General features: G+C 32.0%; 1 protein-coding gene across 2 annotated transcripts; it reads right to left on the bottom strand.

Moving 5' to 3' along the window:
• Window positions 1–991: 991 nt before the first annotated feature.
• On the bottom strand, window positions 992–25,449 carry LOC129312561 (probable LRR receptor-like serine/threonine-protein kinase At1g56130). Of its 2 annotated transcripts, XM_054955218.1 has the most exons (16): window positions 25,086–25,449; window positions 15,019–15,182; window positions 14,464–14,647; window positions 14,293–14,361; window positions 14,056–14,127; window positions 13,897–13,968; window positions 13,531–13,602; window positions 12,598–12,669; window positions 12,424–12,495; window positions 11,568–11,639; window positions 11,416–11,487; window positions 11,226–11,297; window positions 4,915–4,986; window positions 4,736–4,801; window positions 4,017–4,082; window positions 992–1,222 (listed from the first exon to the last, which is right to left on the bottom strand). In XM_054955218.1, the coding sequence occupies exons 2-15, from the start codon at window positions 15,137–15,139 to the stop codon at window positions 4,031–4,033; spliced, it is 1,140 nt and encodes a 379-aa protein (XP_054811193.1). In that variant the 5' UTR covers window positions 15,140–15,182; window positions 25,086–25,449; the 3' UTR covers window positions 992–1,222; window positions 4,017–4,030. The 2 variants fall into 2 exon arrangements, with proteins under 2 accessions (XP_054811193.1, XP_054811194.1); XM_054955219.1 differs by lacking the exons at window positions 11,226–11,297; window positions 11,416–11,487.
• Window positions 25,450–26,904: the final 1,455 nt, after the last annotated feature.

The following is a 26,904-nucleotide window of genomic DNA, read 5'->3' as shown; positions in this document are numbered from 1 at the left end:
ATCTTGAATTGATTCTATATCTAAGAATGTTCATAGCATTATCTTGCATAACTTGGATATATGTATATTAACTCTTGGACTAACCATTTTATTCATGGTATATCATTTAAGGTTATCCAAAGTGAAAATAAGAATAAGCACGAAGAGGAACAAAGTTGAAGTCATCATTTGCATGCTACACTCATTATTGAAAAACATAAAGATAAAGAGAATGATGATCCAAAAAGAGCTTAGAAAGAATGAAGGCATTCATACAAGCTTGGTGTACCTTGGTAGCCTTGAACTTGATAGGTATAATATCATTGGGCTAAGAGTCTTTATGTTAAATTCATTGATTTATATATGAAGTATTGGCTCAAAAAATCTTAAATCTCAACATGCATTTTAACTCTTAAAAGAAAGTGTGAGATATAATTTTTTATAATCATGGTTTTCATCTTTTATTACATATGTCCCACAAAGGTTGAAATGTTTTTCTTACTAAATCCATCAGTTTTCAAAGTTGTTCTATTTACTCAAAATGGAGTTAAGTTAAAAAAGTCATGAACACTTGAAGTCTAAGTCTTGAAAAGGAAATTATGCAGAAAATCAGTTTCGACCTTTGGTTATGTTTCGTATCATATCTCTCACTATAATGATCATTTTAATGTGAAATATATCACATTTGAAAATAAAATCCAATAGATTTTCAATGACACTTTATTTATCTAAAATAGAGTTCTATTAAGAAAGATATGAACTTTAGAAGTTGAGTGTTAAGATATTGATTCTGCACAAATTTTAGTTTTGACCTTCGTATACTCTTTTAATTATATCTTAAAATATATGTTGAATTTGAGTGTGAAACTTACTTCATCGAAAACCAAACTTCATGATATTTCCAACAATATATAATTTGTCAATTTGAAATTGTATTGAGTGCGTTAGGACTTTATGAAGTTTTGTACAATAAAGCTATAGAATCATGCATGAGAGCAGCTGAGACGCACGCATGATTTAGCTCTAATACAAATACTTGCATGAGAGTACTTCTTGATCACGCATGAAATGACCTCCAGAAACCTATTTTCATTCTGAATAGCCATTGTATGCTCAATCACGCATGATTCTACCTATCCCATGTGAGAAATAACCTCTAAAAGTACTAAATAAGCTCTATAAGCCAAATCACACATGAGACACTTCAAAAACTCTCGTGATATGTCATTTTTGCTTAAGAAACCTGCAAAACACGCCTAAATTAGCACTGGACACTTATAAAAAAATGCATCAATGGCTATATTCATTGTGTAATGTCTTTAAACAGTCATTTGATGTCTCTAACACATATTTCACTCCATGATCTATAAATTCAACACTCAAAACTGATTTTAAGAAGTGATTAACCTTAGAAATTATTGAGCTATGAAATTCATGATCATATTACTCTTGTTACATGAAAATCATAGTTCTTGAGCTAAGATCATTTATATCTTCATCATTTGAGTATTAGAGCTTCATTATACTCATCATTACTCTTAAAGAGAGTTTCAATTGAGTGATACACATACTCAAAACCTTTGTAAAGGTGAGGGATAGATTTTTCTTGTAATCAAGAGAGGTTGTTCTGTTAGAAAAAGAAGCTCACTAGCAAAGTAAGTTATTGTAAAGGCTCACAAGTGCCTAAACTAAACTTGTGGATGTACTAAGATGGCAAGCACCCACTCAACCTTATGTTATAGTAGAGAAATCTCAAATAGTTACTTGAGGACTAGATGTAGGCTCAAGAGGAGGAGTTGAGCTAGGATAAATTATTGTTTGCAATCTCTCTTCCCTTAACTCTTTAGATTTCTAGCAACATTGATTTATGTTATGTTTTAATGTGTAAAATTAAAATTGATTTATCCATATACTCTTACTTAATCTTTTACATAGAAATTGACTTTATACTTACTAAGCTTGTGAAAACAACTTTGGCATTCTTACACAAATAGTTTAGAACTCAAATTTGCCTAAAACTTCCTTTGAACACAATTTTAGTTAAAAGTTTAAAAAGAATTGAAATTTTTTCAAACACCCAATTCACCCTCCTCTTGGGTGTTTTGCCATATTCAACAGGAGAGAGCAGTTATCAGGTAGGAGCAAAATAAAATTATTTTTCAAAAGCAATTACCTTCAGCAGTTAATAAAGGTTCTTTAACAGTTACCACCACTATAAATTTCTAAAACTAACAAACACTTACATATAGATAAAGGGTTGTGTTTTAAATGTGGATATAAATTTGTCCCTAGTCATAAATGCATAATCTCATCTCTAAAACTCATAGAGATAACTAAAGATCCTGAATAGCCTTCCTTAGCGAAAGAAAAACTCAATATAGCTTCAAATTCTAATCTTGCAAAAATTCCCTTCATGCCATATTAAGCAACCCTTCTTTAGCAACAATGAAGCTATAAGGTTATATTCTCCCTAAAGTTGTTCTCATCTTAATTGATAGTGGTTTAACATAAAATTTAGAATTACAAATTCCAGTCCAGAAAATTACTTCTTTTAGGGTGTAGATTGGAAATGGCAGCATTATTCCATGTCATTCCATTTGCAAACAACTTGAGGTACAAGTACAAAGTTTGTCCATCAAGGATGATTTTTATCCATTTTCTCCTTAGAGGTGCAAATATGGTTTTGGAAATTAAATGGTTAGCCTCTTTGAACACAATGCAAAGCTAATTGGTAGAAAATGTTCATGATTTTTTGGGTGAATGGAAGGCTCTACAAGCTCCAAGGATTTCCATATAGGTTGCTTACAGTAGCTTCCCTACAAAGTTTTTCTTGTGATAATGCTATTTCATGGTTAGATCAATATTTGTAGGATTTGTTACAAGCATGTGCTACTATGTTTGCTAAAACATTCCATTTACCAGTCATGAGAGATCACTGCCACTCTATTCCTTTATATCACTAAACATTCATCCTTATAGACATCCACATACTCATAAGGATGAGATAGAAAGGCAAGTTGAAGAGTTATTATTCAAAGAGTTCATAGATCTCAATGCAAGTCCTTTTGCTAGCTCGTGATCTTGGTTCCAATAAAGGATAATTCTTGGTGCATGTGTATTGATTACAAGGAACTCAACAAAATCACTATCCTAAATAAGTACCCTATACCCAATATTGATGAATCACATGGGGCATCTTATTTTTTTTAAGATTGACTGACGTTTTGGTTACCATCAAATTCACATTTTACTAGAATATATTCACAAAATAGCCTTTAGAACCTACTCTAGACATTATGAATTGATTGTAATGCCCTTTGGTCTTACCAATGCACCTTCCACCTTTCAAGTTATAATGAATGACATGTTTGTCCTTTTTTGTAAAGATTTATTCTAGTTTTCTTTGATGACATCTTGGTGTATAGTAGCAACTTTCATGAACACTTGGCTCATCTTATCTGATTGCTACACAATTTCCCTCTTTTTGCCTTGAGGACAAGGCTTTTCTCCTAAGGTAATGATAGGAACCAACGTCCCTTATTGGTATATTCTAGGAACAGACGTGGAAGTCCAATGTGATATTTTATATTTTATTGCTTTTATTAAGTATTTTAGATTAGTTATATATTATTGTCAATTTCTTATGGATAAGGTTAGGTAGTTATATTTAGTTATTGTGTCTTGTTATAAATATCCTCTCTTGTAACTCTTGGAAACATGAATGAAGTATTATTCAGATATATTTGGAGATTTTCCTATTTCTAGGATTAGATTTTGATTCTAGAAGATTACTCTCAACTTCTTCCTAATTCTTTCTCTCTTTTTCTATCAACATTTACTCCTCCTTACCAAGATTCTACTAGTTTCATATTATTAGTTGTAGAGAGGGTTGACTAGTTAAAGTGAGCATTTGAAATTGGAAGAAAGTTATTCACAAATAAGAAGTGTAACAACAACAACAACAACAACAACAACAACAACAACAACAACAATAACAACAACAACAATAATAATAATAATAATAATAAATTACTTACAGTTGTAAATTTTTTTAGTTTGGCCAAGAAGGGAGTCTCCCTGATAGATTGTTGTATGACAAGTCTCTACAATCATTCATTCAATTTTGTTAAGTAACTATCTTATGGATACAGATAATACATTGAAGAACAAGTTTTCAATTAAAATTAGGGTAGTTTTAGTAGCTTAAGTTTAACATGAAAAAGATTTTACTAATTCCCTTGTTCATAAGCACCCTAATAATCTACCTATAGATATCAATCAAAAAGATAGATGGATGCAAAACTTGCTCATTATAATGTCAGTGCATAGGAAAATATGCAACCATCTTCTGCCTTTGAAAACATTACGGTATGGGAATTCATTACTTCAATTGATCAGTTTCTCTGGAAAATTTTTTTTTGATAAGTTTCAATTTCCTCTTCATGGACGATTATTTTCAAATATTTTATTTTCTTTTTTTAACTGCTCATTATATTGATTGATTATGGTCATTTATATTAATTTGTACCATTGTGCTCTTTAAGTGTTTGAGTAGTGGGAATGTTGACTCCCCTACCTTACTTATGATGTCTTCTTTCTACTCTAATTACACATGATACCATAACATAATTTTTGGAGTTCTTTCCTCTATTTTTCTTCAGTTAAGCATATATAACAACACTAAAACATTATATATATTATGGTCCACTCTTAAAGCATTGATGTTGCAGATTCCAAACATGTCAAGAATGCTAACATATTAAGAAGAGATTGGCTTATTTGGGTAGGGATAGGTCTGCTGAGTTTGTTATTTCCAAGGAACCTGAATAAAAAGAAAGAAAAGAAAGAAAAAAGAACAAATCATGCATTAATCCATTTATGAAAGCATGTTAGGAAATTCATAATATAATTTCTCAAGCATGGAAAATCTATTACAAGGATGATAATGAACTCAAGTTGAATAGTGATTCTGGAATCTGCCCTGTGATACTATTGAAGCTTAAATCCCTGTAAGAACCAGCATGCAGATATAATCATTTAGGTTTGAAACACAAACACTACTCAAAAGCATTGATCATTATTTTTTTTCCCATGAATAATTACAGATGTAAACAAAAACATATGATGGAAAGTTGACTCAGACCATCTTCTACCAGAAAAAAATAAAAAATATTAAGAATAAAAGACAAGTTAACATAGAAAGCCAGTGCAGTAGTGCCCCTTGTTGAACTCACAGTTTATCCTAAGCCTGTGGTGAAGACATTGAGCTCTAACCATAAATCACTTAGCTTGATAAACATTTTAAGTTAACAGAATTAGCAGTAAGTAAGTACCTAATAAGATTAAAGGAAAGTTTTATTACACTATTATAAAACTAGCTATGTTATATAATAGTGAATGCGATAGGATCTAGAATTGATAGAAAGAAATAAGGAAGATAAGTCTTGATTAAAATACAAAATCAAAATATACCATCATATATTAATAAGAGAACATAGAATTGATAGAAGAAAATAGGAAGAGCAATTTTATTAAGACAATATAGAACAAGAATCTTACTCTATACTTCCCTCAATAGCCACACTTAGGAGAATCTCTAAAGGGCTCAAAAGTTTCAAAAGTCTATTTTATTAATGATATGCTAACTTCTGAATTGCTAAGCATATTTATAATGGTAAATACAATCCAAAACAATCGAATATCTAAATAAAATCTAAATAACTAAATATCTGGATAAATATCTAAATAACTAAATATCTAAATAAAATATAAACAATATTATTAAATAGAAAATATCTAAAATAACATAAAATAATATTTATTCCTAATATATCTCTAACTTCTCAAATTATCCATTATCCCACCATAATTGGTGCTCTATCAAAACTTCCCCTTGAAAATTCACCTTGTCCTTAAGGTGAAACACCAAAAATTGCCCTCCTGGTCATAGAAAGCCATATAGACAACAAATTTATGCATAGAGGGAATAAGAGACAACAATAATGTGTCAAGGGTAAAGTGGAGGGAAAACTCATCATCCAACATAATAAGCATAATGCATTCACTTGGAGAATATAATAGTTTTAAAATGGCTTTCAACTTTTCAAGAGTAGCATAAGAGGAAACTTCAACTTACTTAGACTCTATTTCTCTAACATTGGTCTTTATATCTATAGATATAGATTTTCCAACATTGTTGATTACACCACATTAGAAGCAAAGACTTTGGTCTTCTAGATGCTGTCACTCAAGATCCCATGGGAAGGATGATGCTATTTCGTCTAATAGAGAAGCTAGAAGGTTCAGGGTTAAAGAGGATTTAAAGGAGTAAGATGATGATGCAGTCAAGGCTTTAGTTCAAGTAGGTAGAAAGGAAGCTATAGGCCTACAAGGTCTTTGGGTTTTTATCTCATACTCAAGGGCCAATCTTGTTGCTTGATAAAGTGCTTTAGGTTTATGAATTCTTACCTTAGATTTAACTCCTCCTTCATGCCATCAATGAAGACACCTAAGAGACAATGTTCTGGCTAATTTTTAACTCGTGTAGAGTGCTTAGCAAACTTTCAGCAATATTCTTGAACACTCCCCTTCTATTTGTTATTGCAAAGATACTCATCTAGATTTTAGAATTCTCCAGGACCATAATTTTCAAGTAACATCTCCACCAATTCATTCCAATAGAGAATTGTAAGCTCTATGTTAATGGAAGTGAAGAAATCATGAGCATCTCCCTCTAAGTACCTCAATGCAATATGAACTTTGAAGTCTTTAGAAGTTTGATTATGATAAGACCCCATCACTTGGCACTATTAAAGCTCACAGAAGGAAACATAAAAGAATAGGCAAAAGGGTAGAAAAGATAGAACCATTGGTTTAAAAGAAAAGAAAATGGGTAAGGACTAGTTGAGATAGAAAAGTAAGGGAAACATTCAGAAAGTAGAAGGGGAAATATAAAGAGAGGAGCTAGGAATAATGGGAGAGAAGAATTTTGAGTCAAGATTAAGCTTTGGAGTGAGATTCCACTCCTCTTGAAAGATTGGCAAACTAGTTATGTTATAGAGTTTCTGTTATGTAGAGAGTATATTGTCATAGTTTGTGGTTTGTATCTTGTTTTCTTTCTCTTTGTTACCCTTCCGTGTTAGTATTAGAAATTGTAAGGTGTAGTTGTCCTCTGTATGAGTCTGTTATATTGTATTTGAAGCAATGCATTATGGTGTTTATTTTCATTTTTTTTTGTGTAAATCTCCTTTTTTTTTTATAGTTAGAGGTGGTCTAGTCTACAACCATATGTGGAGGGTCCTATCATTTGGTATTAGAGTAGTACAATCCTAAGAGGAGATGGCAATGGCTCTAGATGAACATAAGATATTGATAATGAAGGAGTTGCTAGAGAAGTGTAGTAGGTATCTAGATAGCATGACAAACACCATAGATAACATGACAAACACCTCAAGAGTTTAGGAAGAAAAGGTAAAATGAAGGAAGAGTTAAGGAGAGAAGAAGCATAATGAAGCATAGAAATCAGGGTTGAAAATAAAAGAGAAGGATGCTGGACTAGAGAAAAAAGAAAAGATGAGAGTAGAAGCTTTTCAAGTCCTAAAAATTGTCAAACTAGATCCAAGTAGTCCCACAAGAGTTTAATAAATATATGTTGTTGTTATAGATATGGAATGAAGCTTGTAACATTTCCATGTTCTTTAGAAGATAGCACAAAGGTAGATAGATTGGGGGTAGTGAAGTTTAGCACTGGGAGTTTAGAGAACAATTTTCTCTCTACCCATCTCGCTTATTTTCGTGCTGCATGTAGGAATTTTAGATTAACTAACCCAATAGGAAATAAGCCAGAGGTTAAAAACATTAAGTACTCCAAAGTTAAATTTCTAGTACAAAGATTGATATTTTTCCCTAGTTTTTGTCATTAAGATATTAAAGGAGAATCCCTCACCATGTTAGCACTAAAGCCACAAGAAGAAAAGAGAGAGGATATGTATTGCTCCTACTAGCAACGTCAAGCAAACTAGAAGGGTTTTCTCCATTGTGCAGGTCTTACACATTAAAAATAGTAGATATTTCATTTGCAGTAATGGCGACCAACAAACTAAAGGAGCTTACTTCCCTATTTAAAGAAGAAACAACAAGAAGAAAGGGAAGTAATAGACAAAAACAGATTTTGGTGATGCTAGATGATGGTGGAAAGAAGGATAAAAGAAAGAGGAGATGGTACAGTAGAAAAGATAGTGTGATTATAGAAGCAACTGATTTCACACATAGGTTTAAAGGGAAACTTTCAGCATAGATAGATTTTATTTCATATTTACAAAATTCTGAAGATTTTAGGAAGAGGATAGAATATGCAATTCATGGTTTTGCTACTATGACAAATCTTGCCTATCATCTTAAGGACGAGATGGATCTTCAAGCGAAGTAATGATAAGACCCCATTACCTGTCACTATCAAAGCTCACACAAGGAGACACAAAAGAGTGGCAAAAGGGTAGAAAAGATAGAACTATTGGTTTAGAAGATAACATAATGGCCAAGGAATAGTTGAGGGAAGCTTCAGAAAGTGAAGGGGGTTATACAAAGAGAGGACCTAGAAATGATGGGGAGAGAAGAATTTTGGGTCAAAATTAAGCTTTGGAGGGGGAGAGCTAATCCTCTCAAAAGTTTGGCAAACCAATTATGTTCTAAAGTTTTTTTTTTGTGGAGACTATATTGTTATAGTTTATGGTTTGTATCTTGTTTTCTTTCTTTGTCACCCTTATGTGTTAGTATATGAAGTTGTGAGGTGTAGTTGTCCTCTATATGAGTCTATTGTATTGTATCTGAAGTAATGCATTGTAGTGTTTGTTTTTTTGTGTGTAAATCTACTTTTTATATAGTTAAATGTGCTTTAATTTGGAACTATCTATGGAGGGTCCTATCAATTAATGGGTACCTAAATAGGATGGAGAACCTTACCCTAAAAGTTAGTTGTTGAGGTGGGAGAACCCACTGAAATACTCCATTAAGCATCTCATACTACTCAACGTGGGACTTGGTATCCCATACTACTAAGTCTCCCTCAATTGGCCCTCATAAAAAGCCAACGTCCCAGTGACTGGAGTCTTTAACACTTGACTTTCTACTAGTCAGAACCCTCCACAGGTAGCCTTTTCCAAAACTCCTGACAACCAGGCTCTAATACTAATTGATGGGTATCTAAGTAGGATGGGAAACCCTACTCCAAAAGCTAGCTATTAAGGTGGAAGAACCAAACTACTTAAATAACCGATTCAGCATCCCACACTACTTAACATAGAATTTGGTATACCATACTACTAAGTTTCTATTAAATAATATCGAAAATAATCTTCAAACTTTAAAATCTATGGCTACGAATCTCCACCATCAAACTTGGGAAAATTTGTTCTAGAAGATGAATGATAATAGGATAAAATGGGTTATGAAAGTATAGGGTTGTGAAGAAGGCTTGCGAAATGGATAGGTACCACAGATTGAATGGCTCTAATATCAAATGATAAGATCCATAATTGATAGAAAGAAATAAGGAAGATAAGCCTTTATTAAAATATGAAATCATAATCTAACTTCATATATTAAAAAGAGAAAACAGAACTGATATAAGAAAATAAGAAGAGTAATTCCATTGAAATAGTATATAACAAGAATCTCGCTCTATACTTCTCTCAATAGCCTCATTTAAGAGAATTTTCAAAGGGTTCAAAAGTCCAAAAACTCTATTTTATTCATGATATACTAACTTCTGAGTTACTAAGTATATTTATAATGGTAAATACAATCTAAAACAATTAAATATATGAATAAAATATAAATAACTAGATATCTAGGTCAATGTTTTGAAACCTAGACCATATGTTGAACTGGAAAGGGTAATAGGTGACGAGTTTCATGGTTCAACTGGTTAGACCAGCGGTTAAACTAGTGATGTAAAAATTAAATAAAAAATAATATCTATATAAAAAAATATATAAATAAAACATTAATTTATTAATGATACTTGGAATCTTGACGCCAAAGACTAGACGCCTGGACTGCTAGAGTTGGAGGCAAAGGCATATCTGTATGAGCTCGTGATCTTAAAGCAAAATGCTAGAGTATGAGGCACGTCATCATGTCACGACTCATGAGCTTCTGATCTCGATACTAAAGGCTGGATTGCTAGAGCTGAAGGTAAAGGCTAGAGGAGACATCGAAGATTGAGCCTGGGTTATGGAGGAGAGATCATAAATTAGAGAAGAGAAGATAGAAGAGAACAAGGGATTAGAGAAGAGAAATCATGAATCTAAGCGAATGAGCCTAAGTTTTCTTTTTTTTTTTGGTAAATTTTTTAAGCTTAGATCGGGCTAAGTCAACTTCAGTTCTATTAAAATTACTTGGGTCAATCTAGTCCAACTTCCCATGTGGTTAAAATGGTCGAACTAAGCCATTTTGTTGAGTAGTCGACGATTAGATTGTTCGGTCCAGGTTTCAAAACACTGATCTAGACAAATATCTAAATAAAATCTAAATAACTAAATATCTGAATAAAATCTAAATAATATTATTAAATAGAAAATATCTAAAATAAGAAAATAATATTTATTCCTAATATGTCTCTAACTTCTCAAATTATCCATTATCCTACAATAATCAATACTCTATTAGGATGTTGGGCTTTAAATAGACAACAAGAATATAAAGTTAAAGCATCAAAGATGAGGATATTGAGATAGATGTGTGGGCATACAAGAAAGAATAAGATTCATAATGATTGCATATGAAAAAGAGTTGGTGTAGTATCTATAAAGGAACAAATGGTAGAAAATCATTTAAAATTATCTAGACATGTATGAAGAAGGCATTTAGAGGCATTGGTTAGAAAGGTTGAACAAATAATCTCAAGTCCTGTGAAAAGAGGAAGAGGAAGACCAAAAAGAAGTCTCAATGAAGTTATAGAAAGAGACCTTTTGGTTAATAATATATCTAAAGATTTGGTTATTGATAGACCATAACGACATGGTGCAATCCATATGACCACTCCACCTAGTAGGGTAAGGCTTATTGTTATAACATTCAATAAGTACCAAAATTTAAAGGTTGTCCTATAGTTAAAAGACTATTCAAAGTAGAGATATCCAATGAAATCCTCCATCTGATTTATTTGCTCTAGATCTTAAAGACAAGTTCAATTTTTGTAATACTTGATATTTATCTAAACAGCTAAATATACAAGTAATACTCACAACCGGGTTAACTTTTGAAATTCACCAATATTGGATGGAATTGAATCAGAAATGTTGTTATTCCTCAGAACTCTGCAAGATTTGGTTATCAAAATGTTATGCTAGGTAACAAAAGAAAAAACAACAAAACTATATCTACACTGCAGGCAGATTTTGAATTATTAGGGGTGTTGTTCCCTTTATGACTTACAAGACAATCAAAAACTTCATATTCCTTATAAATGCCAGTAAGGAGCTCCCATCAGATATTTCACTTATTCTCCTACATTAGAATTATGCAGCATATAGTTAGCCCCTATCAATATGCAGAAATGCATGCAAATAAATAGTAATGGAACTCACAAGTCTGTAAGGGATTTCAAATTGCTAAATGATGATGGTATTTTGCCTTCAAAAGAATTACCCTGTAACTTCCTATCCAAAAAAGAGAAGTTCTCGTATGTGAGTTCACACTTCAAGAATAGAATATACAAGTAACAAAATAAGTATTCATACCTCACATCCTAAAGACTTGTCTTACTCAAATTTTTTTACAATATAAGGAAACATTAACTCCAATTTTAAAAAGATATTGTTGATGAGAAGAGAAAAAAATACAATAATTCTAGTAATAATAAACCATATTTGTATACTAAATCTGCTTTTTCACTTTTATTTTGTAAGAATACTAAAGATTCATTAGTTCAGAAGATATCTACAATCCCTCTGTAAATTCACTAAGGGAAATTCTAACACTCGAATGGAGACCATAAACACAAGATAAGTTTGGCAAAATGGTATGTATGAAATTGGAAAGGGAATGATAATGTGAATGTGAATAGAAACCTTAGACTCCACTAAAAAGATAATAAAAAGGGATGGGAATTGTTGCTTAATGATAATAATGGTATAATAGACATTACATTAAAGATCTTGTCTTATATGCTTTCCCTTTCCATTTGCATTTCTATTATCCAACCAAATGTAGCTTAATTATCTTCTAAGATGTGAAAAAAGAAATTTCTGGTAAAAACTCTTCGCATTTCATTCTAACCAAAAGCATTGCAATCTAGCAATTACATATGCTCTTTACTCTGCCCAAAACCAACCAGTCTATTTAAAATCTCCCAAGCCATTTCAAAATGCATAAAAGATTCAGTTTCTCATTATTATTATTACTATTATTTGAAAGAAAAAGGTATCAAAAATGTTGTCTTACAAGAGTGTTAGCTTAGACCAATTTCCTATGAAATCAGGTATCTTGCCGGTGAGTTCTACGTCTGAAGCCCATCTAGACAAACCGGAAAATTTTTTGCTTAAGTCATTTACAATATTGATATTATTTTTATTGTGTAATAGACAAAAAGGGAAGAAAAAAGTAGCAATATCTTACACTCTCTCCAGGTTTATAAGATTAGCAAAAGTGGGTGGAATCTGACCACTTAGTCCTGAACTATCTATGTGGCTGCAGAGAAATGTCCACTGAAATTTATATCATCTCATCATGGAAAGATTAATAAATTTGTAATGCACTGAAATGTCAAATGAGAAGACTTAATAGTTGGCATAATCCAGAACCATCTCAAGAATTATAATCGTGTAGGCATATGAGAAGCCTCATTATGCTGTGCTCTTAGCAAGAAAGAACCAAAACATTATTGTGAGGCGTGTTGCCAGTAAAAGATATACGACAATCAAATATCTGCAAAGTAGTATATGTATTCAAACGTCGATAGAGAGAATCGTCTTCCTCGATTCACTTAACTTTGATTAGTTGTAACATGAAAAGTACATAACGGAGAGGCCAGATGTACTGTTTATGTTAATAAGTTTTGATATGACCTACCAGTGTCAAACATTAATTCTTTGAACATAGTAGTTTCGGCAAATTTCCAGCAACACACTATTCAACATGCGGCTATACATCTTCTATAGAATAATTCTACATGAATGAAGCGCATAATTTCGAGTTGAAAGTCAATGTAATATATGAAAACCGAATGGTTGAATATTATTCTCATACAGTTCAATTCTTTTTCATTAATGTGACATCATGTCAATATATTGCATTATAAAAAAAATCATCTGATTACTGTTCTTTTAAAAACAGTTTGAATACCTCCATGCATTGCGCAGCGAAACTATAATTGTTTTATGGAATAATTCATAATGAACAAAACACATATTACTAGTAGGAAGATTGAAATTTTAAGGAGTTGAAACAATCTATTGTCATAAGCCTGACATTAGAAATAAAACCAGTGAGGGACTCTGGCAATTTTGTGGAAACCAAGACCATAGAAGCATAGACAGCAGTAGAACTTACAGTTTTTTTAATTTCACCAGATTCCCTAGTTCAGATGGGATAGAACCAGAGAAGTTGGTTTTTCCAAGACCCCTGTAAAGTTTACAAATAATGAAGCGGATTCTGGAACCTGTATATTATTATCATGATATATTTCTAACATATACCATAATTCTTATAAGACAGAATGGTCCTTAATTAAGCAACATATTTACTTAATGTTCTTTGGCTATCAATTTCAGATATTAACAAAATCTATTTGAAAAGAAAACGAAAACAAGAGAAATATTACTTTATGAATAACATGATACAATCAGAATCTACGAAAAAGCAAAAAGGTGAACCTGCCACTTAAATCACTGGCAAAAGGGGAAGTGAATAACATACAATGATAATAACTCAGTAAGATTTCCCAATTCCTTCGGAAGCTCTCCTGATAAAGCATTGAAACCTAAGACCCTAAGTAAGATGAATTACTTCAAAGCATAAGCTAATGGGTATCATAAGCTCAAAGAAGAGTTTTGACTTGTAATTAATTAGCCTTACAAGTACTTCATGCGAGTTAGATTTCCAACGGCTGGAGATAGAGAGCCGGTCAAGTGATTATAATTAAGATTCCTAATTGCAATGTGAGAAAAGTTAGCATGTTGACAAAGATGGCAAGCTTAATAAATAAAAGAACCTATTAGAAAACAGAAAAAAAAAAACCCCTCTCTGGTTCTTTTTAGCAAGAAATTTCACTAAAAAAAAAATTCCAAATTGGTTAGGAAAAAGTCATCATACAAATGGGAGAGGTAAGTCAGATTCCATAGCTCTTCTGGGATCTCTCCAACAACCAATTCATTAACCATCCTGCCACAAAATTGCCAGGAACAAGCAGTAGCAATTTAGAAAAAAGAAAATTACTAGAATAAAATGAACAAATCAAGTTGAGAGAAGATAAAAAGACTATACAGTCCGGTAATGTGGCAAGTTTCATCATTGGAACAGTCGCACTTGATAAATGGGTTGTATTTGCGGTCCAAAAGACTTGCGGCGTTGTTGATTGCTTCCCCACTGCAAGGTTCACCGCTTATGTTCCATATATTTGGCTTTGCCGAGATGCCCCATTTTTTGAAGACTGAATTTATAGCTCTCGCTGCACAAAAGGATATAAGAAATTACGTTTCAAGTTGATCAACAAAAATAGTAAAATCTTACTCCACTGCTCAACTGGAACAAGCTGAGCAATGGGACAGAACCTTGAAAAAAAAAATCAAAATGAACTGCATTATCTGCGAGTTATACACAACACACTGTGCCTTCCTATCATATTGATTGTGCAAAGGCGATGACCAAAGGAAACACAGTTATGAGACTCATTTCTTTAATAATTCATGTATTGGGTGAGATTCACATTAATTTTAAATAATTACAGACAAAATTAATTTTACATGATTTTGTTAATTGCAATATATATTGAAACATGAGAAGGATGAGAAAAGGAAGAGAAGAAGTAGATGTGTATACCTTCAGAAGGATGAGTAGTGAGAGACTCAGCTCCATCAAGAAAGAAGCCGAAGAACACAGTAACAGCAGTAGCAATTGAAGAAGCCTGCATTAACGGTGATGAAAACGAAGACCCTCCCATGTGTGTGCTCAGGTTCACAATTGGAGGATTTTGCACTATGTATCTGCATGCATTTATATGTGCATGTAATGACTTCCAGAAAGATGATATAGTGGGGTTCACATTCACGTGGATTATTATGTTACCGACAAGAAATAAGGATATTTAGTATAAAAGTATTCTAACTGAATACCATTAAATATTGTTACGGTTCAAACTATTTAATAATTTTTTGAATCTGTGTATAAAATTTCAAAGTGATAAAGGAGTATAATATTATTAAAATTCAAAGAATTGAAAAAGGGAAAATAGTATCCAAAGACCTTTGTATCAAATTTTTATCATACAAGGACCAAATGATTTAGTATTTGCTCTGCAATCCTCTAGTCCTTCTTTCATATTAATTTCATGAGAAAAATGATGGAATAGCCCCTCAAGTTAAAAAAAAAAATAAAAGAAATCCCACTATCATAAGACCACAATCGTCGGCGAGATCACCGAAGCCCCTACCACAAGTAAGGATGCTAGTAGTAGATCACCAAAGCTTCGGCACCAGCAATATATTTATTCAAGGAATAATTGTTTAGGTGGTTAAGAGAGGGTTTCATGACCTTTCTAGGCACCCACTAAGCTACCATGCCCTTTAATTATATATAACAAAAAAAAAAAGTAATAAACTAAGCTTCTAACTATTTTTATGTTAAAATATAATAGTGTGTTGTTAATTTTTAAATAGAACTTGTTATTTTATAAATGTTACTTGTTAATATAACGTGGACAATTACAAATTAAAAACTTTAAAACTTCATGTATTTTACTTGTTAAAAGTCTGAATGTATTGTTATTAATCACGAATAGATTGTTGTCAAAAATCAAACCAATACATATTAATGAAGAACTAACATATACAATTAAGCCATCCTATCAGTTTTTCTAACTTGTTCAAACCGGGATAGACTGTTGTTAATTTCAAATGAATTGTTATGAAAGCATAAATATACATTTGTTGATAAAAGACTAACACATACAATTAAGCTCATTTTATCCGTTTTTCGAGCTTATTAAAACTCGAATGGACTATTATTAATTTAGAATAAATTATTGTTAAAATCTGAATCAATACTTGTAGTTGATGATTAAAAGCACAAGCCTAATGGACTATTGCTTTTTTAGCTTTTTAAATCCCAATTGAACTGTTGTTAATTTAGAATGAATTATTGTTAAAACTTAAATGGATTCTTGATGATGAAAGGCTAACATGTATAATTATGCTTATCCTATATACTTTTCTATCTTGTTAAAACCAAAATAAACTATTGTTAATTTTGAATAGCTTGTTATTTATACACTTATTTCATTAGACATGTGTTTTTAATTATCAACATTAAGTATCCATTTGAGTTTTGATAACAATTCATTCTAAATTAAATACAATTCATTTGGGCTTTAATAAGCTAGAAAAGAATATAAGATGAACATAATTATACATGTTAGTCTTTCATCATCAAAAATCCATTTGGCTTTTAAAAATAACTCATTCTAAATTAATAATAGCCCAATCGAGATTTAATTAACAAGCTAGAAAAGCAACATTCCATTAGACTTGTGCTTTTAATCATTAACAAGTATGGATTTGAGTTTTGACAGCAATTCATTCTAAATTAACAACAATCCATTTGAGATTTAACAAGCTAGAAAAATGGATAAGATGGGCTTAATTGCATGTGCTAATCTTTCTGCAATAAGTGTACATTTATATTTTTACAATAATTCATTTAAAATTAATAATAATTTATTATGGTTTTAACAAGTTATAAAAAATGATAGGATGGACTTAATTGTATCCTTTATTAACAAATATTGGTTTGATTTTTGATAACAACTTATTCATGATTAACAATAATACATTCAGACTTTTAATAAGTAAAATGCATGAAGTTTTAAAGCTTTTAATTTGTAATTATCCATATCAGATTAACAAGTAACATTTATAAAATAACAAGTTTCATTTAGAAATTAATAACACATCGTTATGTTTTAACATAGAAGTGGTTGGAAACTTGGTCTTTTTCTTATATATAATTAAAGGATTTTGTGGTCTAGTGGCCACCAAGCTTTTTAGGTGGCCAAGTGTCATGAGATCAAACCCTTCCTTGGCCACTTAAAAAATTATTCCTTAAATAAATATGTCATCAGTGTCAAAGCTCCAATGATCGACAGCCGATAAACCCACCTATGGCAAGGGTTTCGATGACCTCATTGACAACAGTGGTTTGGTGGCCAGTGATAATAGGATTTCTTTTCTTTTTTTTTTAACTTGAGGGGTAATTTCATCATTTTTCTTACATAATTAATATGAAAGAAGGACTGAGGACTGTAAAGCAAATACCAAATCATTTGGTCCTTGTATGATATAAATTTAACACAAAAGTCCTTGGATGCTATTTTCTTATTAAAAAAAGTACAATATAGACAATGTTATGATTTTATAATAATACAACAACAAGATTCATCCTATGGGATCAACTACATGGATTGCACAATATCATTGTACTCTATCATCAACTAAGCTCTTAAGAATATTGTTAACTAAGAGGTCTTGTTAAACAACTTCCATAAGTATTCTCTTTAACCTTCCTCTATCCTCTAAAGTAAAGTACATAACAAAAAGATTTGACAATAATTAAAAAAATGTACAATTTTTGTATAATGTAAGAGGAGATAAAGATAAAAATTTATACCTAGGCTCCTAGGGTGACTTGGGAAAAGATAAGTCTCTTTTGTATAATCAAATTTTGGAATCTATAATAAGAGACTTGCAGCTTGGAAAGTAAATACTCTATCCCAAGCATCCCATCTAACTTTAATTCAGTCTATGCTTTCTGCTGCTACTATATATGAACTTTCTTTTGTCAAGCTTCCTAAGTCTTTGTACTCAAAAATGGACTTAAAATGTATAGATTTTTCTGGGGTATGACACAAGGAAAGAAAAGAATGCATTTGGCAAATAAGGATGTCCTTTTTAAGCCAACACATCATAGGGGTCTAGGTCTTAGGTAAATATTTTTTGTTAATAAGAGTTTATTAGCAAAACAAATATGGAGATTGGTTAACTCATTAAATTCATCTCTTCTTGGTTCAACTAACTCTTAAAAGGAAATACATAGACCTAAATTCTAGAACTATAATTAAATAGCCTTATAATACCTCCTCAATTTGGAAAGGAATCCTAAGCTATTCCAACATTATTTCTTCCAATTTAAAATGAAAAATTGGTTCAGGGCATAATATCTCTATTAAAAGCCCTTTCTGGGAATAGAGATCAAGAAATTTCAACTATGCAAGTCTTTAAGAAGACTTGAGAGTCTCAAAATTCTTGTAGGTTTCTATCAATCTCTTGGTAACTATCACTTGGAATTTGGATAAACTAAGAGCCCACTTTCTTGATAATCTAGTTTCTAAAATAAGCTCTCTCAACATCTCACAAGCTAGCTTGAATGATAAACTAAGACTCTATTTGGTATGAAGGACTAAGGGAGTAGGACTGTGATTGGGACTGTGTAATGCCAAGTCTTCATGTTTGGTAGGTGGGAATGGAAATGTTAATGCCAAGTGCAATCCTATCTAGGAGGGAATGCCTAGTTCCATCTCCTGTAACATCTTACAAATTTAAACCTGACTAATTTAGCCTAATAAGGGTAATTAAGTGTATTAATGTGATATGTGGCCAGAGAGGTTTGATTTGTGTAATTGATTATGATTTCAGCCGTAAAGATGAGTCCAAAGTGAAGTTGGGCCACTTGGCATCAAAAGTAAAGGAAAAAGTAAAGGGTTTTCTGGTGCCACATGTCATGGTGCACAGAGGCAACCAACGTGAGCTGGCCTCTCTGTACTCAGGAAAATTATGATGCAATATGAGTGATTGTTGACATACTGACTAAGTTAGCTCATTTCCTAGCCATTAAAGCAAACTAAACCTTGGAGAGGTTTGCCGAAGTGTATATCCAGGAGATTGTATGGTTACATGGGGTACCAAAGGAGATTGTATCAGATTACGATCTAAGGTTCACATCGAACATCTAAAGAGCTTTACATTAAGCCCTGGGTATAAAGTTGAATTTGAGTACGGCTTATCACTCCCAGACCGATAGACAAACTGAGAAGATAATTTAGACTCTCGAGGATATGCTACAAGCTTGTGCAAGTGAACTCAATGGAAGTTGGGATAAACACTTACCACTTGTAGAGTTTGTTTGCAACAACAACTTTCATACAAGCATTCAAATGGCTTCGTATGAAGCTTTATATGGTAGGAAGTGCCGAACACCATTATGCTGGACCAAGCTTAGTGAAAGGAGTATTTTAGGTCAAGATTTGGCAAGTCAGACTACAAAGAAAATAAAGATGATTAGAAAGAAGTTATTGACTGTTCAGAGTCGGCAGAAGATTTATGTAGATGAGAAGAGGTGATTGCTAGAGTTTATAATAGGAGATCATGTGTTTTTGAAGTTTTCACCTATAACTGAAATTGAGAGGTCTATATAGACCAAGAAACTAACTCCTAGGTATATTGGGCCGTTTGAGATTCTAGAAGGGATTAGGCTTTTGGCGTACTAAATCTCATTACCTTCGTATTTATTAGGTGTATATGACGTGTTTCATGTCTCACAACTCAAGAAATTCTAACTTGACCTATCTCATATAATTGAGCCTAAAGAGGTAGAGTTATAGGAGAATTTGACCTACCAAATTGAACCGGAGAGGATAGCTGATGTGAAAGAGAAACAGCAATGAAACAAAACCATTCGCCTAGTTAAGGTGAGATGGAAAGGAATCACTATCGAAGATGCTACATAGGAAACAGAGGAGAAGATGAGGTAGTAGTATCCCTACCTATTCCAGTGAGGTATGATTTACTTGATTAAGCAAATTTTAAGGACAAAATTCTCATAAAGAAGGGAGAGTTGTAACATCCTAGAATTTAAATTCGACTAATTAAGCTTAAGGAGGGTAATTAAGTAAATTAATGTAGTGTGTGACTAGAGAGGTCTTATTTATGTAATTGATTATGATTTCAACCCTACATGCAGGTCCGAAGTGAAATCAGGCTAACCAGGCATCAATAGTGGAAGAAAAAGTGAAGAAGTGTTCTTTGTACCATATGCTACAACGTGAGGAACATTCACCGTGCCACACAAAGGTAACCAACGTGAGCTAGGCCTCATTGTGCCATGCACCACAATGCACGACCAAATTTTTGCATAATTGGGTTCATGTTTGTTTGAAAAATTAGAGAAGAGAAAAAGGAGAAAATAAAAGGCATAAAGTTTGCTTTGCTAGGGCTCAAATTTGGGACCCATTGCAGATATTTTAAAGCTTTCTAACTCATAAGATAAGTACATTATGTCTTCTTCTTCCCCTTTCCTTCCATTTTTATCGAGGTTAAAGTTCAGGTTTGAGTTGGGAAAGTGATTTTCGATCCATATAAGTTATAGGTTCAAATGCATTAGCTAAAACAAATATAATAAGGGCGGTTTAGATATTTAAACCCCACATTTATGGTTTTATGAGTTGTTAGTGGATAAGAACTATGATACCTAAAAATAGCAATAAATAAAGTTGTTGGGAGTGTTTGATGGCTATTAATGATGGTTTAATGGCTTATTAATGACAATATGAGTCATTAAAACTTAGTAAACCTATTAGGTATGATTGGGAGTGAGTTTGTGATTTTGATTAAGGGAGAATGTAGAGTAGAATGTTGAAAATTGCCCAAATATAGGGCAATAATGAATATCCTTATGATTTCATTGTAGATTAACCCAACTGGCACCATTCGAGCTTGAAAAGAAACTTTAAAAGTCATTATTTTGAGAGGTAAACCTTTGATCTCTTAAAAGTTTGAGGTAACCGTGAAAAATCTAATTTATATAGTTATATGTTAATTATTTGCTTATTGAAGTAAATCAGTTAAAATTTATTTGGGTGCTTGAAAAACCCATTAATGAAAATGTTTCAATGTGTTGTGTTGTGATGTGAATTTTGTATAGGAGTGTGGAGAAATGATATGCATGTTTGTATAATTATGACTAATATTGATGTTTGAGAACATGCTTATATGAAAATGATGAATGATATTTGATATGGGTTGTATAGTGGAAAGAACATGGTTATAGATGAGATATGATATGATTGTTGGTTGAATTCCATAATATGTGTAATATGTGCATAGCATGATCATTGACAGAAATTCACGTAGGGAAAGGAGTAGATTGATAAATCCATGCGGCACCAGTGCCTTACTATTAGAATCAAAAATTTGCCTTAGCACCGATAGTTGGAATTAGGAGGTAGCCATTATCCCATTATTGATTTAGGATTATCCCACTTGTTCTTTGAGGGACTTAAATATAACTAGTCTTCACCGGTTCATAAGGAGGCTAGATTAAGGGTACGACACTCCATGATTATTAGTATTAGGAGAAACTGTAGTACACAAATGAGTGACTTGATTTTAGCCCGATAGCTCCTCACAAGTGAAAGGCTGGGTTAGTCTGAGTTATGGACATAGCCACTTAATATCCACCGATTTTATGTCAAAGGTAACAAGAGAGTATAAGATTGGCATCAATCATGTATTAATAGTTCCGATCACATGGTTGTTATTATTATAATCTGACATATTTAAGGGGCACATGGTTGTTATTTTTGCAACCCCCATGATGTGTATAATTGAAATATATGATGATATAAGTTGCATGCCTAGTAACATAGTTGTTATTTTTGTGGCCGAGACTACATTTGTTATATGTGTGTGATATGAGTTTATTGCTATTTGCATCCATTTTTAATTGATATATAACTGTATAGGATGGATTGACCTTGGTTATTGAATAGTTATACTCATCCCTTATCCTTTAATATTTTTAGGGCTTAGCTCATTAGATCTAAATTAGGGAAAACAATTCAAGACTTAGGACTTTGGTGTAAATCCTACTTGTAGGCCTCCTTGTTTTATTTATGTGTATTTGAATGTTGTTAATTTACCAATTAGGACTCATATCATTATTTTGATCTACTTGCATTATTATTGTAAAAATTATGTGTATTTTGTGCCCTAAGTTAGTGGTAATATGGTTATAAAGCTTGTATAGGATTGAAATACTAGTGCAAATAGAGTAAAGTGTATTGATTGTTTTGGGATGAATACTAATGATTCATGCAAAATTTCCTCCCCCTTGTGTTTTTGTAAATTAAGGGGTTAAGGGTTGAATTTATTATCTATGTGTATTTGAATGGGTGTGGTGTGTTGCACGAGTCTAAAATGGTCTATTAAGTGTGGTCTAAAGATTGGTGTAAACTTTTTACACATGTGAGAGTTTCGACACCCTAGTTGTGGGTTTTTGTAAAAATTGATAATGGGTGTCCAACTTTTATTAGAAAATGAATTTGGTTATGAAACTTGTGCCCCTTAGCTAGAGCTAGGAGAAAGTTCTTTGTAGACACTAAGATCATTTCAATCGAACATTGGATGAAGAAATGAGATGCAAAGGAAGTTCGCCCCCTATGCTATCAAACTCGTGCAATGCATTGCGGCAATTTTCTACACAGTTCACTGTTAGAGTTTTTGTGCAAATGTTTTGATTCTTTCTTCATTTTTCAAGCTTCTGCAAATGTTTTAAACTCTAATTTAGATATATTGAAAGTGTATGAGAGTATTTTAGATATTGAAATCTTGGGATCCCATTGTATAATTTGACAAACTTGGTAATCCTTATTAGGTTAGACCCTTAATTACCATGGAATTAGTGATTAATTATGTTTATGTAAAGACGACCTTACACCTCCTCCTTGATATTGGAAAATCAAACTTAGGATTGAAAATTTCCAAATCAAATTGCCTATTACTCCATTTCTCTCCCTCGTCAGAGTCATCCCTAGCTCCACCATCAATGCCATCTTCCACCCTTACCGGTGGTGTTGTGCCAGTGATATTATCTTCTACCCAGGACAACCATCTTCAATCATCATCCTTACATCTCACATCCTTAATTGTAAGGCCTCATGTCTTAGATCTCAAAATGCAAGGTTTGGTTTTCTCATTCGCAGGTCAAACCTTATCCCTTGCATCTCAAAGATTTTCCTATTTGAGAGAAACAGACCTTGTGACCATCTCAGACCTTCACTATGCCTTTCCAGCTTATAGCTCTAGAAGAATAGAGCAATATTCTTATTTTTTTGCTATCACCCATAAACAAACTCGACGGCAAAACTTTATAGACAAATGCTAGTCACCTCATCTAGAAGAGCAAGAGAAATCTATGGATGGTTTGGCAACTCTAGAGGTTGAAGAGGAATGATAAAGATGAGGGCATTTGAGTCTTTTACCTAGTTTTTGTTGAATGTTAGTCTTAATTTTTTTTTTAATCCCATCTCATACCAAATATACTTTTAAGGGAGAATTTCAGTTAAGGACCTTGGAAGAGATTTAATTTCAAGTAAATCCAAAAATATTCTAAAATTTTAGTTTAGTCTAGGGAAAAAAGTCAAAAGAATTTCGACTATAAAAAGACCAAAATACCCTTTACGTGTTATGTAGAATCCTTGTTCTTAATTTTCTTATTGCATTTGTTAATTTACTAATATCACATATAAATTACATCTGTTTGTCAAACAATCATTAACATTAGCCATTAATTTGCTAACTTTACTAGTTAATTTACTAACATCAGTTGTGAATTACAAGATCTATCGATAATTTATAATTGATATTAGTAATTAAATTATAAGACCTATTAGTAATTTATAACTTATATTAATAAATTAATAAGTAAAATTAGTAATTTAACAACTAATGTTGATGCTTATAATTAAAACACTAATGTCAAGTCTTATATAATTATTGACATGCCAACTCATGTAATTTGTGATTCATAATTATAAATTAACAAGTGGAATAAAAAAAATTAACAAATAATGATTCTGCATAATAAGTGAAGGGCATTTTAGTCTTTTCACTATCAAAATTCTTTTAACTTTTCTCCCCTAGACTGAACTGAAATTTTAAAATTTTTTGGACCCACTTAAAATTAAATCTCTTCCCAGGTTCTTAACTGAAATTCTCTCTAACTTTAAAATTTAATCCCATTCCTACTCCCATTCCTAATGCCATTCTGAATCTCATTCACAATCCTATAAAATTCAATGTTTTGTGCCAAACAAGGCCTAAGATGGCTTGGACACAGTTCAGGCACCTATGTAGCTAAATTCAGGTTTAGGAATCTTATGCAACATTCTCTTATCACTCTTCCTCGCTGTATGTTTCCTTAGGTAAGCATTTGGAAGCTTAAACTTCCGCATAAATATTGCCTTTTTTTTTTTTGGAATCTCCTTCATGAAGCAATTCCATCCTTTGATGTTCTACTCAAACATCATTTACGCTCTTCAAATGGATGTGCTTTTGGATGTCAGGAAGAGGAAACGTTATCTCACCTTTTCTTCTCTTGCTCGGCTTCTAAAGCTATTTGGTTTGGAGCCCTTAATTTGATATCAGATTCCCTGATTTCTTCCAACATCATTGACTAAATTAAATCCTTTGTCAAGCATCCCATTGACTGCTCTGAGGAAGATTTGGTGCGTGATTTCATTATTATTCTAAACTTAATCTAGGATTCAAGAAATGAAGAGGCAGGAAAGTTGAGAATCTCAATTACTCCTTCTAATCTTATTCATAAATTGTTTTCAATATTTTTATAGGAATCAAGAAAAATTTTAAACCTTACTAATGTGTATAAAAATTCAATAAATTTTTAATTTTACCCCCATTAAATATACTTATTTTAAAATAAAATATTCTAACATTTAATAAGGAATTTGCAACATTTAATATAGGTAAAATGATAAAAATAAATATAATAATCATTAAGTTATCTTATAAATAAAATTAAAATAAACATTATCTCCCTACCTTATAAATACTACCACTGAGGAGTATTATTATGGAATTTCAACATGCAAAGAGTTTCTTGGATAACATCTGTGCCTGGCAAATCCACCTCTGGTCAATCGTCACCCGGCTAATCATGGAGTTCCACAGCAGATGGAAGGATGGACCTATTTATCTCAGAAAAAGAAAACCAAAGAATCGGTTATCTTCGAGATCAGGATTCTCTTTGGTGCTGAATCTTTCATTACTCTAGTTTGGAAGAAAAGGAAATCCACCAACAAGCCTTTTGTTCATATCTGAATGCATCAGATCTGCGCTTCTCTGGATTAAAGCGGTGGAGCATAATGAGATGTGTAGAAGTGAGACTTTGTAAGCTAGTGAACAGTCTTAAAGCTTTGCAGGGAACCGAGCTGTGTAATTTAAGAAAGACATTTGAAAAATCATGGGTGGATTTAAGGTGGTCAACACAATGGAAATGTGTCCTCAGCTCAGGATAGCAGCCGAATGACCCACTTTAATAAAACATTAATATGCAAATATATAAGTGCGACTGTGCAGTGGGTAAAAAACCTCATTAACAAACTAATTGGACTTTAATAGCTCCAAACTCATATATTTCGTTTTATACCAAATATAAATTACTTTTAATTACTTCATAATTTCACACATGAAAAGAAAGTTAAAAATTTGTTAGAGTATTAAAATTGTCTTAAAATTGATTGAGTTTTCAATATTATTTTTTATAATAACACTAAACTCCATCATCTTTAATTTGTACCATTTCTTTCTACCTATTCATATACATATCATACCTTCCTATACAAGGCATATATAAGAAAATATTCAATGCTTCAATAAATCTATAAGATGACTAATAAAAGGATTAAAGACACTTCCTAAAATTGCCTCATAGTATAGCAATAAAAAGTTTACACAATTGTGTGGCATTAATTTTGGGTGCAGATGCACTTGAAGTGATGTTGAATTTGTTGCTTCTTAGTGCGTTGCATGGAATACCAAACCGACTTTGATTCTTTCCATACCAAACGGACTTTGACTCTTTCCAAGTCAAATTTGATGGACTCTTGACTCATCATAAGCCGCGGATTCCCATTTTTGTTTCTCCCCTCAATGGAATGGATTCCCATTGAGCCTAGCCTCAAATATGAAGGGAAAATCACATTTAAGGCTCACCTAAAAGACATATTCACACTATAGGGTCAATAGATTATAATAAAAAGCATACTTATTTGCAAGAGTTAATGTGAATTTATACTTTTACTTGAGAAAAATTACAAGTTAACGAAATAAAATTAACAATAAAAAATCCATAAATAATAAGAAATGTTCAATTATTTATAATAAGAAGTTTATTTATTCACAATAGTTCATGTGGATTTACACTTATACTTGAGAAAATTTACAAATCAATCAAAGAAAATTAATAACAAAAAGTTCAAAAAATAATAAGAAAAGTTCAATTATTTACAATAAGAATTTTGTTTATTTACAAGAATTCATGTGAGTTTACACTTGTATTTGAGGTAAAAATTTACAAGTTAACTAAAAAAAATTAATAGTAAAAGATCCATAAATAACAAGAAAAGTTCAATTATTTATAACAAAAAATCTGTTTATTTACACGAGTTTATGTGAATTTACTTAAAGGTAATTCAGTTTTTCCATCTTCAAAAGTAATTTGGCACTTAAGATCTATGAATCTGCTCAGAATCCATGCAGTATGAATATGGCGGGCATTATATGTGATCCTCCTTAATATAAACGTGCGTGTGTTTGTGTGATAAGCTTGGAAATGTATTTCCTTCAAGGGGCTGGCCTC

This window comes from Prosopis cineraria, unplaced genomic scaffold (assembly GCF_029017545.1).
Source record: "Prosopis cineraria cultivar Desert tree isolate PC_DT_omini unplaced genomic scaffold, ASM2901754v1 PC6, whole genome shotgun sequence".
Lineage (NCBI taxonomy): Eukaryota > Viridiplantae > Streptophyta > Magnoliopsida > Fabales > Fabaceae > Prosopis > Prosopis cineraria.
Note: the sequence above shows the minus strand (reverse complement) of the source record. Positions and strands in the feature narration are given on the sequence as shown.

Coding starts and splice junctions, on each gene's coding strand:
- LOC129312561 (XM_054955218.1), bottom strand. CDS start 15,139: ATGGGAGGGTCTTCGTTTTCATCACCGTTAATGCAGGCTTCTTCAATT. Junction 14,648..15,018: donor CACTACTCATCCTTCTGAAG/GTATACACATCT, acceptor CCTTTTGTGCAG/CGAGAGCTATAAATTCAGTC. Junction 13,603..13,896: donor CTTACTGAGTTATTATCATT/GTATGTTATTCA, acceptor TAAACTTTACAG/GGGTCTTGGAAAAACCAACT.